The sequence below is a fragment of the Anopheles nili genome, chromosome 2 (genome assembly GCF_943737925.1).
Source record: "Anopheles nili chromosome 2, idAnoNiliSN_F5_01, whole genome shotgun sequence".
In the NCBI taxonomy this organism is placed as follows: Eukaryota; Metazoa; Arthropoda; class Insecta; order Diptera; family Culicidae; genus Anopheles; species Anopheles nili.
In genome coordinates, this window is record NC_071291.1 from 16,104,084 (window position 1) to 16,121,204 (window position 17,121).

At 50.1% G+C, this 17,121-nt stretch overlaps 3 protein-coding genes across 5 annotated transcripts; 1 reads left to right on the forward strand and 2 right to left on the reverse strand.

The window, feature by feature from the left end:
* Nucleotides 1-519: 519 nt before the first annotated feature.
* LOC128721274 (probable isocitrate dehydrogenase [NAD] subunit alpha, mitochondrial) lies at nt 520-3,444 on the reverse strand. Of its 2 annotated transcripts, XM_053815009.1 has the most exons (5): nt 3,351-3,377; nt 2,929-3,048; nt 2,436-2,600; nt 1,817-2,347; nt 520-1,745 (listed from the first exon to the last, which is right to left on the reverse strand). In XM_053815009.1, the coding sequence occupies exons 1-5, from the start codon at nt 3,375-3,377 to the stop codon at nt 1,404-1,406; spliced, it is 1,185 nt and encodes a 394-aa protein (XP_053670984.1). In that variant the 3' UTR covers nt 520-1,403. The 2 variants fall into 2 exon arrangements, with proteins under 2 accessions (XP_053670984.1, XP_053670985.1); XM_053815010.1 differs by lacking the exon at nt 2,929-3,048 and having other exon boundaries at nt 3,351-3,444.
* A 2,049-nt stretch (nt 3,445-5,493) lies between these two features.
* On the forward strand, nt 5,494-6,554 carry LOC128730640 (uncharacterized). The gene is made up of 3 exons (XM_053823720.1): nt 5,494-5,532; nt 5,599-6,157; nt 6,466-6,554. The coding sequence occupies exons 1-3, from the start codon at nt 5,494-5,496 to the stop codon at nt 6,552-6,554; spliced, it is 687 nt and encodes a 228-aa protein (XP_053679695.1).
* A 760-nt stretch (nt 6,555-7,314) lies between these two features.
* Nucleotides 7,315-8,432, reverse strand: LOC128731741 (uncharacterized). Of its 2 annotated transcripts, XM_053824874.1 has the most exons (3): nt 8,308-8,432; nt 7,809-8,234; nt 7,315-7,732 (listed from the first exon to the last, which is right to left on the reverse strand). In XM_053824874.1, exons 1-3 carry the CDS (start codon nt 8,326-8,328, stop codon nt 7,571-7,573), a joined length of 609 nt encoding a protein of 202 aa, XP_053680849.1. In that variant the 5' UTR covers nt 8,329-8,432; the 3' UTR covers nt 7,315-7,570. The 2 variants fall into 2 exon arrangements, with proteins under 2 accessions (XP_053680849.1, XP_053680848.1); XM_053824873.1 differs by having other exon boundaries at nt 7,315-8,234.
* Between the last annotated feature and the right edge of the window lie 8,689 nt (nt 8,433-17,121).

Genomic DNA, 17,121 nt, shown 5'->3' on the forward strand with positions numbered 1-17,121 from the left:
AACGATGGGCAACGAAATAGATTTATGAGTTTTGATCAGCGCATCAATATGGAAGTAGTTTTACAACAATCCAAACTCTATTTTGTGTCCTTCAGTCCTTCCCCTAACGCTGCTTTTGCTTACTATCGAATGCGTATCCACTTCCTCCGTGGAGGCAGTAGATTTAATGTTTTCTATCTTTTACATTAGCTTGATTTTCTTCACGATGAGATCAATTAAAAATATACATCATACGCCGTTCGAATAAACGTGAACATTAAATTGAAACGGATAAAAGAAGACGATTGAGGAAAAACTAAAGAATTTCGAAACGTTCTTGTGCAGCTTAATTGTTTCTTCTTCACGGATGCATTTTAATATGAATCGAAAAATATACACGCATATAATTATTTAGAACCAACTATAACATGCTACTGATAATAAAAGGAAACAGTACCGATACTCAATGCTCCCGTGTTTGTTCTATGTTGACACGCTTAGTTTCTTTCAGCGATGAGGGATGGATCGATTCGATACTCGTTTGAATCAACTAAACTTGAGACAGTTTTATTTTCAATTTTTGGTTAAATTCCGCATCATGTACATTTTGCTGTCGCTGCCGGGATAGGACATGCGCCTATCTCCCGTCCTATGGCCCATCGGCTGGCACTGGCGTTCTTTTTGCTGGCTTGACTCCATACTTCTAGAAACGTTCTAATGCATTCGTTATCCTCGCGGGGCTGGTCGGTTTGCGCCATCGAGTCCGTTGTCCGCTACTAAGACTACTACATTATATGTCCACCTGGTTAATGACTATGCAATTTAAAAACCTAGGAAAAATTCATCGCCACCTCATGCCGGTAATTCCTCCGCTTCAAGCTGCGTCGGTGGCTGATGAAGATGGCCGCTGCTATTATTGTCTGAAGGCGTGGGGAAATAAATTATCGACGAATCGGGACGGGTGGTCGCCTGTGGACAACTGAATTGGGGCTCGGATGTTTGTTTGATACTTCGTCGGTCTTTGGACGTCTGCGTGTGGTTCACCTTAATACTGGATCCCATCTCAACAAGCCAGCGAGTGCTCGCATCCGTTACACTGGCACTGGTGTTGCCGCTGCTGTTCGTGTTGTAATGTTGGCCCATTTTAAAGAATCGCGTTCGGCGGACGTCTGCGTCGGATCAGATGGGTGCGCGAGTGTTTTTGTGTGTTTTAAAATTACAAATAAATAGTTCGCTAGTCGCTGTTTTGCTCTGCCGCCCTGCTATGAAATTTGCTAGAAACAGCCACGATGCGTGTAGCATCCTGCTTGGTAGTGGCGGGGCACGCGCGCTTCCTTTAACATTTCGGTGGAGAGGACTGAGGAAGGGGGATATAGGTTGTCGTCGTCGTCGTTCTATTGCACGCAAGCCTCATCCACGAGCGTTTACTTGATTCTGTCGCAGATGGCGTTAGTGTATTCGGAGCACTTGGCCTTGCCGCCAAGATCACCGGTCAAGTACTTCGCCTCCTTGATCGTTTCGAAGCACGCGCTTTGGATCTTGTCCGCGTGCTGGTTCAGCTCCATATGTCGCAGCATCATCACAGCCGACAACAGCAAGGCAGTGGGGTTGGCCAGATCCTTGCCGGCGATATCCGGGGCAGTACCGTGCACCGACTCGAATAGAGCTCCGTTCAGACCCATGTTGCCGGATGGGGTCAGACCGAGACCACCGACCAGACCGGCGCACATATCGGACAGGATGTCACCGTACAGGTTGGGCATCACCTGGGGAAAGCGAAAAGAATTAGTTCTGCCGGGTCGTGTCATCCGTAATAGTTGAGGACGTGGACACTTACCAGGACATCGTACTTCCTCGGATCCTGTACCATGTTAAGGCAGACAGTGTCGAGGTATCGCTCCTCGAACTTGATCTCCGGGTACTTCTGGGCCATATCGCGACAGCAGCGGAGGAACAGACCGTCCGACATGCGCATGATGTTGGCCTTGTGCACAACCGTCACCTTCTTGCGGTTGTTGTCTTTGGCATACTTGAAGGCGTACTCGGCCACACGGTTTGAGGCCTCTTCAGTGATGAGCTTGATACTCTGCACCACTCCATCCACGATTTCGTGCTCAATGCCGGAGTACTCGCCCTCGGTGTTCTCACGAATCGTCACCACGTCCACGTTGTCGTACAGCGTCTTGTAGCCCTCGAGGCTGCGGCAAGGACGCACGTTCGCGTACAGGTTGAACTCTTTACGCAGGGCCAGATTGAGCGAGCGATGTCCCTTGCCGACCGGCGTCATCAATGGGCCCTTCAGGCCGACCTTGTTGCGGTTCACCGAATCGATGGCGCCCTGTGGAATGCCAAACTTTCCATCCGGATTCTGGCCAACAAGCAAGCGGAGAACAAGGGAGAGATAAATTAATATTTCAATTCATAGCACGTAAGTGACACGCGGTCTGCTTACTTACCCGTACGGGCGTAACATCGACGGTTTCCCACTCGATCGGCACGCTGGCTACTGAGAAGATCTTCTGCACGGCGGCGGAAATTTCTGGCCCAATTCCATCACCTGGAATAAGCGTAACCTTGCGCGTTCCAGAGGCGAACGAGCGCGTTCCGAACGGAGCGACCGTCTGGGAGGGATGAAACACATTGCAAAGAGAAGAAAATTGAACGTAAAGTTCTCCGTTACGTAACTAGACCGCGGGAAGAAATGTTTGTGCGAACGCTCTTCAAAACATGGCTACTACTAGTGGCCTGCGATACTGCTAGTAACTTGTGCTACACCCTAAAAAGAGGGTCAATGTTCTCTTTACAGCCCGGAAAACCCTAGGGCTCCGATATTATTAAATAATCCAGCCGCCAAGGCCGGTTTTACGGAATCTTCTCACTACTTCTAAAGCGATGCGATAAAGAGCAAAAATATGTCACCTCCGATGTGTGGCGGTGGGCATTATTTACTTGAACCAACGGATCGGTTCGTTTAACGTCCGCCGTGGAGGAGGTTATGTAAATCTTGACCCAATTGTCCTTCAGTTGGGCGGAAATTTTTGCCAGCAAAACTCCAAATTCGCCATCCAACTAAAAGACACAAGAGTGGGTCGGCGTGTGAGAAAATGTTGAGTGTTAGTGCGTGTTTTGAAGTGGTTTAAATCGTTCTATCAGGGCGGCCTGGTTCTTTGCGCAACCCTTTCCCACCGGGGCTGAGTGTCTCTCGATTACGGAACACACGCACAGACCGCATCCTCTTCGCGCATAACATTTTCCACGAGTTTTCCACTAGAACGGCACCGGCAGTGGGATGGCAGTGCATATTTAACACACAGAAGGAGGTGTGGGGAGGGGCACACAATGGGTGGAATATGTCACATGGGATCTCTTACAATTTTCTTTATCAATCGTGCCGCCATTCTACGTTTCACTGAGAACAACTGCGTGCTTTTTTAACCAACGGACAACAGGCGAAAAAACACACGGTCGCTGTGATCTATGTGAGCGACTTCTTTTTCCTCTTAATTCTGCGCCAGCGAGGTATTCTTACTAGACTTCTTTCTCTCTCTCGCACTCGTTCGAAAGGTACGGTGTTTATTATCGCTTGTCTCTGCTTAGCAGTGTCCTTGCGCTATTGTCACTACTGTCAGCCCGATCGATGGTATATGACTTCAGATTGACTTCGCTACCAGTGCGCGAAGGTGGAATAGTAATTAATTTGTCGTTGAAGTTCAGCAGTTTTTGAAACATAAAAAAAGTTTGAATTCTTCGATTTTTTACGATTATCAAGCGTCTCAATTTTAATGTCAATACTTCAGAAAAAATCTATTCTATGTTCGTCGACGGCTTCCTTGTTGCATCTGGGAAGAGGATCCTCGTTGACCAAGGGCTTGTAGCAGGAAATTGAATAGGGCTTGGGTTACCTGTTTGTCCATAGTTGGTCCTCGTTTTTGCTGTGGTTGGCGAGGTCGATAATTGTTTCCAGCATAGTCGTACGAGTAATCGTAGTTATGCATCGGTGCCCGACCGCGATAGAATGGTTTCCTCTGGTTTGATCCGTAAGAGAAGCTAGGTCTACGGTTGTTCATTCCGTACAGTCCATACCAGCCTTGCAGGGGTGATTGATTTCGTGATCCGTATTGATTACGGCCTCCAAACCTGTCGTTATTCCGTTGTTTGCCTCGGCTATTCATACCGTACATGTCAGTAAAGATGTTAAACACAAATTCGGCTTGACCAAAATCTTTCCCTTTTATGAAAGAAATGAATTAATATGACAAACACAACTATTACATTATTGATGTGTACTTACCCAAACTTATTGGTTTCATAGTAGCAAATGGTTTAACATTACCATTAGCTGGTTTGCCATTACCATTAATTGGTTTAACATTACCATTATCTCTTTTAACACCAGCATTGGCGTCATAATGTATATAAATTGGATCAGGTTTTTGTCCTAGGCCAACTTGTGTAACTTTTATAGGAACTGATCCAATCGAAGTTGTCATGTTTTGTATTAATGGGATTTTTGAAGAATCTACCATTTGCAGTTCCTCAGTGGAATTAAGCAAAACTAATGTTTGGGTGGTATTTATTTGTACGCCCTCTGTTGATGTCCCGGCGGGGTTGTCTGATGTTACTACCATGGCATCAGGAACTGGCGTAATAGCGACAGGCTTATCCGTTGATGTTGGAGTCGTTGCATTCATCGCTGTTGTTGCGTTTACTGAGAAAATGTAAGAAACAATTTTGTAGAAAAGAAGTGTTTAATGCAATAAATTAGATAACGTTTAGTGCAACCAGATTGATGTAGTGCAGCATTAGATGTCAGTACCTTCTTCGTAGTAGTACTCGTACTCGTCATTTTCCGCACGCATTTTTCTTTGCCATGAAAACGGAAGTGACGCCAACAGCACTAACAACAGGACACGTATTCTACCCATGACGGCCAACGTAGCAGTCGAACGGACGGATTTACTAGATCGTTCGCCTTTTTAAAGCCTAGGCTGAGGCGGCGGGGATAAATAATATTATTAAAACTACATTACGCCGTAGACTGTAGCATTGAATTATTTTTATGCGTATTTTCCCTCAAATTTGGGCCCACAAAATGGTGTATATCCTTGGTATTTCAAACAACAAACTAATCCAACCGAATAATGAATAAGTAAATTATTCAGGGAATCACATTTCAAAACATGAATTCACGTATTATTGGTTGTACTTTTGGCAAAAAATAAAATTTGATTGAATTAGCTACACTTTTGCTAGTTAGTATTTTAACGCTGATATATGAAACCATAATTACGCTTCAATGTTTATCGCACCGACAAGTACACAACAAGGTGCAAACCCAGACGATTAAATGTGAAATGTTTTCATCGTTGGAGGTTAAATACAAAATAATGGCTAAGCTGTAAAAGCACTAAATTAAAACCCGCCCATTTTGGCAACAAATGTAATGCAGACTGGAAAATTCGTCTATTTGACCATTTTTACGTGCATTGTCGTTCAATCGTTCAAGTGGAAAAGATGCTTCCTGTCGGTGCAATTGTGCTCGGAGTGTTGCTGGTAATGTATACGCAAAACGAACACGCATCCAGTAAATCCTAATGCCTTCCGCTCCTTGCTGTCCAGATCTCAGCAGGAGGAGATGCGTTTTTACCAATTATAAGCTTCTATCCTGATGTGCAGGCTTCTGGAAACGCGATGGCGTGCCGCTGGTATAACCTGCCAGCGTACGCAACCGCCGTAACGCAGCAAGTACCGGTCCGTGGCTTCAACCGAGGCGATGGAGGTTTCAACATGGACCCGCTCAGTGGCCTCACCTCCATGTTTAACCGTCTGTATCCCGAGTCCACCATGGGAATGCCGCAATCACGCCCAAACATGGTCGTGCGGGTCGAGGACACGAATCCTGTACGCAACAAGAACCCAGGCACAGCGCTTGTAACACCGAGACCGTCGACCAACGGAAACCGTGAGTTAGATTACTACTACTCAGACGAAACGCTGTACTATGAAGAGAAGGACGGTTATGGCTACGATGATTACAGTGATTCCGATGGAGATACGGACACTGTTACGTATTATGACATGTCACAGTCGGCACCCGCACTGGGGATGGGATCTGGACCCAGGAACATCCTTCAGACCTGGTACCAGACGAGTATGGGACCGTCCGCTAACTCCCCAGGTGCGGACCCGTGCAGCGTATGTGCGACTTCAGCGTTGCTTAATTTCTTGATGGGCTAATAAAGTGCACAGTGTGCTGTGTGTTAACACTATCACGATCATCTAAATGGCAGACTCTTCTTTGCACGATCGGCTTTGTAGAAGCAGGAAAGAAACCATCAACCGAACAAGAGCAAATGCTTGTGGACACAGTTTGAAATGACAGTTTTTTTTATTCGAATTCCACATACGTTTGAACTCGCAGTGCACGGCCAACATCTAGAGATACCACCAGTACTCGATTCGCCGTTGTGCTCCGTTCCGTGGCAGCGATCTCATCGATCGAGCAGCGGGAAGGATATTACGGTAGTACGAAGGCATTCGGCGTGGAGACAAGTTTGAGCGATAGCTCCGAGTGAGCTTAGTTTGGAACGGCATACCGCGGTTGTTCATGACGTACCAACGAACTATTCTGCTGGGTTGGCGAGTCGTTGGTGTTCGAGGGAAAATCTGTCGTCTGCCCGTTGGTTCCACCGATCGGACAGTGGTCGTAGGGGCTGGTGTCGTAGGAGGTAAGGTCTCAACATTGGTGTAGTCCGGATAATGAGGGTTCTGTGGTGGCTGCGTGTTGGCTGGTTGGGCTCCGTATTCAGGATATGCCGGTGGCGGTGTATTGTCCGCGTAGTTCGGGTAGTCGTTCTGAGCGGTGGATATGCCGGCGAGCTTCAAGGCGAAAAAGCAAACCAGTACGATCGTCAGTTAGCTTTTCCTGAGACATCAATCTAGTTTACTTACGGCGAAGGTAAGCACGATTCGGAATAACATCACTAAGGCTTGTTGTGGTACTAATGGAAATCGCTTTTCGAATGAGCAACTGTTGCCGTCCGGTTTCGGTGTAATAGGGGAGTGTGGGAATTTGTCGGCATAAATATCATTTTAACGACTGTTATTTTTTGACCAATTGGCGATGTCCATCGCCGTCCGATGGACTCTAACAGACCCCTGTCACATGCAAATTGATCATTCAAATCATTAACAGGGCAAAATACAGCGTCTATTTTTGTACCCAAATATAATCTCCACAAATGTACGAGCAGTTAATGAACCAAAGCGAACCAGAATACCTGTGAGTTATGCAATTCACACCAACACGTTGAGAGTATGTGTTTTTAAAGCTGCTTATAAATTTATTATGTTTGAGCCGGAGCTTGATTCATCGATTTTTGCCAACGACGCTATTGTCGTTGACAAAAAAAAACAACAAACATTAGCTCATGCTGAGGATTCATCACATCACGATACGGTTAAAGCGGCGTTCTTTCATTCTGCGTCACATCTAGAAGCTCAAGGCCAGAATAAAGCCGCTAACGTGCGATTCTATCGGTTGACATTTAGAGCCCCCATCGCTTCTCTGGGTAGGGTTGATCTCATCCACTCAGTGTTCGTGATACACCTCCGAAGTAGCTTCAAAGGCTAACCGTTGCGCTTCCTGCTCAGCCCCGATTCGGGCGTGCTCCTGGGCGATCTTCTCGTACAGTGACAGGTGGCGATCTTTCGCCTTCGCCACAGCGACCGTGTCCTTGGGGAGTTTTGGTTCCTACGAAAAAGGGGAAAGCCATCAGCGGAACGGTCACCCAATGGAACCGGTTGTGTCTTGGAGTTTTGGTACGTACCTGCGCCAATCCACTGTGGGCTTCAGCGTGTTCTTGCGCGATCTTGGCGTACAGCTCGTGGTGCTTCTGCTGCTCCCGAGCGACAGCTTCCGTCTGCTGAGGTGTCTTAGGTAGATGGCTCAACACCGGATAGAACCCATGCGCATCAGCCGTGTACTCAACCGTGCGCACCTGATTCCGTGGATCAACGTACGAGAAGGAACCTCGAACAACGCCACTCCCATCCGAAACCTCACTGTGCGTACGATCGACGTGCCCCGGAGACCGTCCAGCTGAGTAGGTGAAGGCATATGGCTTTGGAGGTGGTGGCAATGTCGTCAATTTCTCACCATACTCCTCCACGACCACGAGCCGTGGCTTCAGACGGGCCACATCACGAGCCTGGCAGGAGCCACCCAAGAGCGCTACTAACGCCAACACTAAGAACTAGACACATGGAGTGATCACTCACGGTTCGCCATCACAAACACGCCATCACTGATCGCTTCCTTGTACTTACCACCTGGGAGAACTGGTTCATAGTTGCAGCTGACGGATGCGATGTGTTGCTGGGCGAGTTTGACTACCGTCTGTTGGCTGTTCGTCAAAGGAAAGGGCACCCGTGCGTTCGGTAAACGAGCTTTTCGTGTCGGAACTGATCGCGGAACCTTTCCAAAGGCCTTCAGGAGACCTGGCCTGGTGCCGAACGGTGCGCAAAAAAAAGGGGGTGCACTTCTGGGGATGATGCTCGGTTCGATTTCAACTTCGACTTCGGGGGAGGGTTTGTTTTATGAAATAAGCGTCCGGGTTTGCGATGGCGTGTTGGCTAGCGCTTGCGTAAGTCTGGGGTCCGAATCGGTTGAACAACCGCATGAATATCGATCGGTGGGTTCGCGCACCTTTTGGGGGGGAAATACCGATCGGAATGAATGGAAATGAATGCCGAACTAAGGGACGCATTGCCACTCGAAAGGGACGGAAATCGAAATGTTCGACAAATTGATCGTTGACCGACGATACCAATTAAAACAGGTTAACCGCGCGGCTTTGGGTGGAGCATAAATATTGATGTGGTAAAGTGTTTAAAATGGATGCATTACTCTTTTCAACGCGCATGTTTCGATGCTTGTAACTGGTGGGATTTCGTAAGAAATAATGTCTCTATAAATAGGCACGTTGCGATGCTTCCTATGCATCTCACGTGATGAGGAAATCCGACTAACATGCATCGTTGCGTACTGCTCGAATTTTTTGCGAGTTGTTCGACACCCTTGACAAGCGGTAAGAGCTTTCATCCGAGCTTTATTAGATGCAGTTTTTGTGCATGCATTATGCTGCAATTTACATACTTTTTTGTATTCATTTCTTGATGAATCAATAGATATTCCTAGGCAGAGAATATCATACATAATGCAATTCTTGCAGTTTTATCGCTCGCTCATCGATTTGCTTCCACCGGTCGAAAGCTCTTGTCGAGGAGCTTTTTGAAAATTGTCACTTTTTTGCGGAGCTTTTGCTTGCATGATCATTGCGCATTTTTCCGTAGCGGACAAAAAAAGCCACGACTATTCGGCGTTCGATTGCAGATTGAAACCACCGTCACATGGTTCGCGCCTCGAGAGATCTCGCGTGGGTCGAAGGATGCGGGACAGGGCTTCTCGAAAGCGCCTTCAAAACGAGGCACAGGAGCGCACAAACCTGTTTCTCCTTCCTCCTGCGGAATGTGTCAGCCTCGAGCCCGGCCGGACCTGAAGCCATCAGCGGAGTCATAAAACATGTCTTAAGACGCGGTCACGCATACTACACGGCTGGCCGCACCTCTTCGCAAGGAGAGAAAGAGAGAGAGAGACAGAGTGAGAGACAGCGAGAGAGAGAGAGAGAGAGAGAGAGAAGGTCTCGTACGCCTTCGATCGAGTGAAACAGGGCTCGAGCGTTCGAAAGAGCGATCGCAAGCCGTAAGGTCAGCAGCGATCGTCGTCGTGCGTGCTCGTCAGAGAAAGAGAGCGTCAATAAAAAAGCCACGCGCGAGAGAGAGAGAGAGCCAGAAAGGTGAACCCCGAACAGTGGAGGGAAAAATGCCAGCACTCGTCGAGGCCGTTCCCAAGATCTCCCAGAGCCCGCTAGCAAGACGGCTTGAACCGGCTCAACCAAACGCCACACGAACGTCGAGCAGTTTGGTTTAGCGGCGTTGGTACGTTCCGAGAGGGCCTCTTTTCGCTACGGCGCTTGAAAGTGGTTAAAACACCGTCGAACGGTGGCGAGGCCAAACAACCCACCCCGCCGTCGTATAGGTCGTGCGCAAAGTGAAGGGTTTTCTTGCAGGAACACACAGTGAGGCAGCCCTTTAAGTTGGTGGTGAGTGGCGAAATTCGGAGCTTGGAAAAGCGCGAGAACGCGCGGAAACGGGTGAATGTGCATCAGGCCGGGTTGCATTCGCGTTGCATAGCGGGATTCTTGCGCTGGCACTAGCCACCCCGTGCGCCAGCTTCTAGTGTGCGCGTGTGTGCATATATGTGTTTGTGTGCGTGTGGGGTGTGAGTGGGTGCGCAAGAACGGAGGCCCATTTGCATAGTGCAGTCGTTTCATCAGGTGCCGCTGGCCTTTCGGCCTTTCGAGGGGACATTTCCACACGCACGGGGGTGGTCGAAGCTTTATCAACCCTCGCCTGCTATCCGGTTCGAAGCCACCCTCGGAGCACGTCCGGTTGCGATCAGCATTGTGCAATTGCGTTGGTGGCGATCGCTTCCAGCTGGGTGATCAGTTTACGTGTTAGTGCGCGTGTTTGTATGTGTATGTGTGGAGAAGTGTTTTGATTGCAGTCGTTATTTTTTTCCCCGCTGCAGCTAGTGGTGTTTTTTGGTTGCTATTATTGTTGTTGAATCCAACAGCGCCCACAAATCGTATCGCGGACGTGCGACGATCGAATCGTGTTGGTGTCTCGCTACCATCGTCGTCTTGTTGGTCGACAATCGTGCACAATAGGGGCTCACAGAGAGGGCTCAGAGGGCTTGGTGTGAGGGTGGAAGGGTGCTAGAACACACAAACACACCCCCTTCCACGATCGTGCGTATCAACCCCTAAATCCAGCGCACGTTCCATCCCGCAAAACCGCATCCCAATCCGTTCTGACATTCTCCGCGACACGATCGCTGGGTTCCGTGACTCGGAAAACTCGCTGGCCGCGCTCGGTGCGCTCGCGATCGGAATTTTAAGCCCCAGAGTGTGGGGTGCAGCCGGACGCAGGATCACCACGCGACGTCACCACGACGGTCGAGGGTACGGTCCGGGAATTTTAAGCAGCTTCTGCCTGAAGGTAAGCCCTAAGCGTCTAAGCTCTCCCGACCCGGTGTCGGGATGTGTCGCCCGTCGTTCATCCGGCGACGGAGCTTTCCGGTTCCAGCGCCACTTGCTGGCTTCCACCGCTTCCCAGTAACTGTAAAGCGTTCGCCTGTTAGCCTCGTCACCTGGAAGACCCAGTTTTGTGTCCCGCTGTTGTTATTGTTCTCAACCCCGGCCCATTTTCGTAGTCCGTGTCTCTTTCACTCCAGCGTAAGCGTCCAGGTTCGCCAGGGGGAAATTGAGGTTTGGGTTGTTTTCCTTTTTTTTCTTCCCTCCGCTGGCACGACAAAACTAGAAAGGGTGGATGCGTGTGTGTGTGTGTGGCTGCTTGGGTTCATCCCGAGGGGTGAGCGGGAATCGCTAGATTGCGCTTTAATTGATCTTACACAATTCTTGCTTCGTTCGCTTCCTCGAGCAGCGTCCCTTTCTCGCTGTTTTGCTGCCCTTCTTAACGCTGCCTTAACGCTGTTTAATTTTATTCCCCGCTATTTTCTTCCACCGGCTGTTCGCGAGCCCACAGAGCGCCCGGCGGTGGAATGTGCGTTCTTCCATCAGGCGGGCATGACGGAGCAGGAAAGAAAGCCGCGCTTGCGCACCCGTTGCGCTTCTCGCTGAACGCCGAACGAAAGACTTCAACGTGCGGTCGGACGGCGAAAGAATGGAAACCCGGAACCGTGCTCGGTCGCTCCGACCATCTCGGGGAGAGTTTGGTTGGCATTTGCCGCGGGGAGGACGAGGTGGACGGGGACGATGAGTGAAAAATTGCTCTCGATCGTACGGAGCGACCGTTCCGTCGCTTGAGCGGCGCTTGATCTCTTGATCGACGCCCCGTGTGTGCGAAGGAATGCAACGGGATGATCGCAAGCCTCTACACGAACAGGAAGAGCGCGAGAACTAGGAATCAGGGGGAAGGAGGGGTGGTAGAAAAGACGAACAACAAAAATCAATTAACTCCAGCTAGAACATGTGTCGGGCCGTGTCGGGCAGGTTATGTAATACAACGATCGGAACCAGGACTTAAGGCGTTTAAGGCGGAAAAGCTCCCACGGAAACGGTACTGAGCCAACACGGACAGAGGCTGCTTTTTGCCGTATGTTTTAGAGATCTTGTAAACGTTTGTTACCTCCTCTTCCTCCTCCCCCCATCACCCCTTCGATGCGATTTTCCGCAGAACCGAAGAAACGGGAAGAGCTTTTTTTGTGTGTTAATCTATCGCGCACGGTCCGCAATGGGATCGAATAAATGCGAATGGCGAGTTGATTTATGGCGTAATTGTTCGTGGTTCGAGCTCGTGTGGTTTGTTCTGTCGGTGTTGAAGCACCCCTACGCAGGAAACACCCCGGAACACTCCATGTCCGTGCCCATGCGCTGTTTGTTTGGAATGAGGCGCGCTTATGACATCAACGCTTCAGTACGGTGCCATCATCAGAACGCTGGCAAGTTTGCAGAAGCAAACAAAAGCCGTTCTTAATCCGGGCACCGGCCCACCATTGCTTAAGCGCAGGATTAGCTAAGCAAACCGCGATGTTGCCAATTAAGGCGAACGCACCCAACCAAGACGGAGAAAGAACGAAAGTTTATAAATCATTCATAAGCGCAAGCGAAAACTCCCCACACGGATCGACAACATCGCGTCTTCGCGGAACCTGCCACCGTCGTCAGTTGCTTCACCGCGTTTTGGTGTGTATGTGTGTGTGTTGGTGTGCCGTGGGGTTGCTGTTTCGTTCCCCATTCCACCCAGCTGAGACGGGGTGCGCAATCGAGCAGTTTTTCCTCGGTTTCTTCGTGGTGCTTTTCGACCAACGAAAGCTGGCAGATCATTAAAAAAGAATGGCCCATTCTCAGGCTCATGTGGCTTTCCTGAGGGTTTCGCCCCGAGCTGGCCGGGTGTCGGTGCCCGCCAAACTTCACCACCACGGAATGTTTTGAATAGGCTAGATGAGTTCGTTTATGGCCTATGCTTCGCGCCGTCATTAGAGGGCGCGAGGAGATTAAAATAACGAAAACCTATCGACCGATCGCTGGCTGAGCTGGCGCTCTTCCATCATTCTTTCGCTGGTGTACGTCAGACCGGGTCGGGGCGGGCTGTCGTTTGCGATTGGAAATGGCGAAAATGGCAGCCGGCAACGGGATTCGAATTACGAACGAAATCCGACCGCACCGCGAGCAGCAGAGAACGTGTTAATAAGGGCAATAAAGTTTATTGCGCAGCGTATGTTCGCTAAAAATGGAAATATCTAACCTGCGCGATCGGTGCTGATCGCGATCGCGCAGGCTGCAAACAGCTGTGAAGCCAGTGGGGTGATTTTACGCTGGACGTAAATTTGAAAAATTCATTCCCACTGTGGACGCAAGAACGAAATAGGTCATTGTTGCTGACCACCCATACGTGATGGCAGAGAACGACGCCAATCCAGTCGCACAATCCATTCGTGATCGTGGCAGGTTTTCATCACCCTGCAGCTCGCGTTATTTGAAAGATAATTGTCACTCTGGGTGATGATGAATAAATTCAACAGCCAACCCGATGGTGATGTCCGTTCCCGTTTCGCACATTGTTGAGCTGCGCATTTCGGCGTGAAAGTGTGGACGAATTTGGTGACAGATTTCTCCGGCTGAAACGAAAAGAAGCAAAAAAAAAAAGAGAGCCAGAGAATTAATCATGTTTGCTCTGTTGGCCCCCTGCTATCGGCACTCGGATGCAAATAGATCAACATCCGGATGGGTGGATGTGAAATTTCACCAATTTTGCCAATACTCACCCCGGGTTGTCCCGGTGGCTGGGCTTAAGATCCGTGTTGCGTGCGAGAAAAGCGCTTCCGGTTGGGTTGACGAGGAAAACACGCCGTATGGGAATGCTCCAGTTTTCCGGCAACCACTTGAAGGCAAACCTGAACCGTACCCGATAACCACTCCACCGGATCGCAAGCATAAACGTCGGTTCCCTTAACGAAAGAGATGCCACTGCACGACCGGTATGGCATTTTCCAGCGGCGGCCTCGATTTTACGATCAACTCGGAACATCGGTCCCGCACCTGGTGTCATCACGAAGACGTTTTCGGCGTGCAAATTCAACGGAATTGTCACGGTGGGAAGAAATTAAGAGATCTCCAAATGCAAAGCCACGTTGGCCCACTTTGCTGCAGCGGGAGCGAAATCAGAAAGAAAACCCCGCCACACGAAAGACTTGAATGGCGCGGCAAGCGACGAACGCTCGGTCGCACGGTCAGGCCCTCGAGGCTGTATTCCGAGCGAAATTTCATCCACAATTAGTCAACACGCTCCCACTGGCCGCAAAAGAGAGGGTGCCACAACGGGTGGACGGATTTTCCATGCCACCTAATTTTTCCGGCTTCTTTCACAGGTGATAAAACAGAATTAAACCATTACCCGGGGCGGTGGCAATTGAATCATGAAAGCCAGCAGGTCCCCTGGCGCTGGGGAGCGAAAAAAGGTGGTGCCAATAAAAGCGACAAGCCACCGAAAGCGTCGTAACGAAGTACACGAGCGAGCTTTCTGCTTCGGTGTTGGGGGCATACTTTTTGAAAAATTTCCCTCAACAACAATGCCGCACCAACTAGCCAACGCCGAGGGCTGCATACTGTTACCGTACGGTCGACACGACACTGTGCCATGTTTTCCTGGGCTTTATTGTAGGTGAATGGATTTTCTCTGCCCGCTTCTTTTTGTCCCCTCTTCTGAGGCCCTCGCCGGGGGACAAACCCGGCCGAAGGAAGTGGGTCCGTTTTTCCTTTTCCCTACGGGTCGGTCGGGCACGAGGTTTGCTATTTTACTTTACTTTTCGCACTACCATCCCCCGCGCAAGGAAGAGCTATTGCTACACGGTTCAACTGGTGCCGGGAAGTTGGTGAGCCAAAGTTCATTCATTTATGGCCAAACCTCGGCTTCATTCGACGCTCATTACGATTCCGCACCGGTCCGGGACCGGTCTTGCAGCCAGCGGACTTTGGCAACACTTTTACTCGCTTTCGTTTCTCGTTTTTTTCGTGTTTCGCTTTCGATATAGATTTTTCGCATCCGTATCGTTTTCCCATTTTTGCCGTTCGTCGGGTGTGAGTGTGTGTGTGTGTGTGTGTGTGTGTGTGCCTTCGGATTTTCTTGTGCTCGCATTCGCGGTGCGTTTTTCCGCGAGGGCGCGCGATCACGCTGCACCGCGTTTTGCTTTCTTTCGCGGTGGCGAGTTTCCTTCCCGGGGCAAGGAGCGACCCTTCGTGGTAGTGCCGGGTTTTCCATCGCCTCCTTGCGTCGACCCAGGAAGAGCCGATCGATCGGTCGGAAGGAAGTTCCGACTTGTGATGCGCTAGTTTGCTCGAACGAATCGACATGCGACCTGGCAAACATGCAAAAAGGGGAAGCAAATGAAAAAAAAAAACGCTACAAGAGCTACGAATCGAATCAAGGGGGTTTGTGCGGAATACACACACACACACATGATAGGCCACTTTCTTCGTGCACGGAACAAAGGCGATGCGGGTTGGGCTCAACAACAAAAAAAAAAGCTCGCGCCTGATGCGGAAACTGGAAGTACAGGTTCGACAACAACAACTTGTCTCAACAAGCGACAGGTACCGTCGGTTGGGTGTGTGTTTTGTTCGATTCGTTTTCATCTTCGGCGGGCGTGCGTGTGCGTGCTTCCCTCTCTCTCTCACCGCGCACCCCCTTTTCGGCCACAGGGTTGAAATAATTGCGCTGCGGGTTGGCGTGAAGGCGGTGACTTTCTTAAACCGCAAAACGTCCACTCCTAAAGGACAACCGAAACGGCAGTGGAAGCAGGGAAGAAAGACCCCGAATGTATCCCGTCTGGACCTTCACGCCTCCAGGGCTGGCCAGTTGGTAATTAGTCACCCTTACGCGATCGTTCGAAAGTGCGCGATCCTCGCAAAGGAGCAACACGTGATTAACAGTGCCATAGATGGAGCTGGCAACGGCAAGGACCACGATGAAAGGGTGGCACAGGTTCCGTTTTTTTTCTTCTGTTTTTTTTTTTGATTTCGCACGCGTGCTCACAAGCCCCGTCGGAATCTGCGAAAGCTTCCACCCCAAAGGTCACGGTTGTCTCGGGGAGAGACAGAAATGAGACAGAAAGCAAAAAAAAAAAAACCGCCCATTAGCGCGTGAACGAGCCCTGGTCGAGAAATCACAAATTTATGCATACGTCGCCAACGTCGCCGTTGTCGTCCTCGAATTCCAATGTCACCCCCCCCCCCCCTCCCCTTCCCCCCTTCCAGATATAGCGACGGATGCTGCGATCGAATCCGGTCGCTTGATGCGACACAGTTTCACAAAGCAAGCCGTCGCTCGATCGACGGTTTGTAGTTCCGGTCAATAAAACACTCGATCACTCGATCACCGGGCGGGCGAGTGAGAGTTGGGGGGGGTTTGAAAGTCGTCGGAACCACCCTCTCCGGGTGGTGGAGTGCTGCGAAAAGCGAAACCACCTCGAAACGGCATTCTGCTGGCCTGCTTCGCCCGTGCGACCCATCAGCATCGACTTTCACCCCGTGTTGGCGGCATATCGCGCCGTTCGGTTCTCTCGTCGCTGGCTGCCACAGAGGCCACCCTAGAGGGTGGTTCACTTCACCCGGCAAAACTTTCGTTCCGAAGGCTGGTGTGCACGTGCAAAGAACCGAACCGAACCGAACGGGTGACACCAGAAGCCCAGGTAGAAAGTGGGAGCTCAGAAAGAAAGCAACCCCATGAGTAGCGGCCCTTACAAGGGGGTTGAATGAACGCGATAAAAAAAATACCGACCAGACACACCTTTTCTTTGGGGCCCGTCAGCGGCATCATCATCATCGTCATCGTGGTCGTTTTGCCGTCATGTGGATGGTTCACTTGCACTTGTGCAGCACCTGTACGAACCGTACACGTTGGTCAAGTTGCGCACGCAAAGCCGGATCCGTTGCTCAACGTCCTCAGAATTCGCGTTTGCGGCTCTCCTTGAGCGTTTTTCACGCTCGACGGATCCGTGGC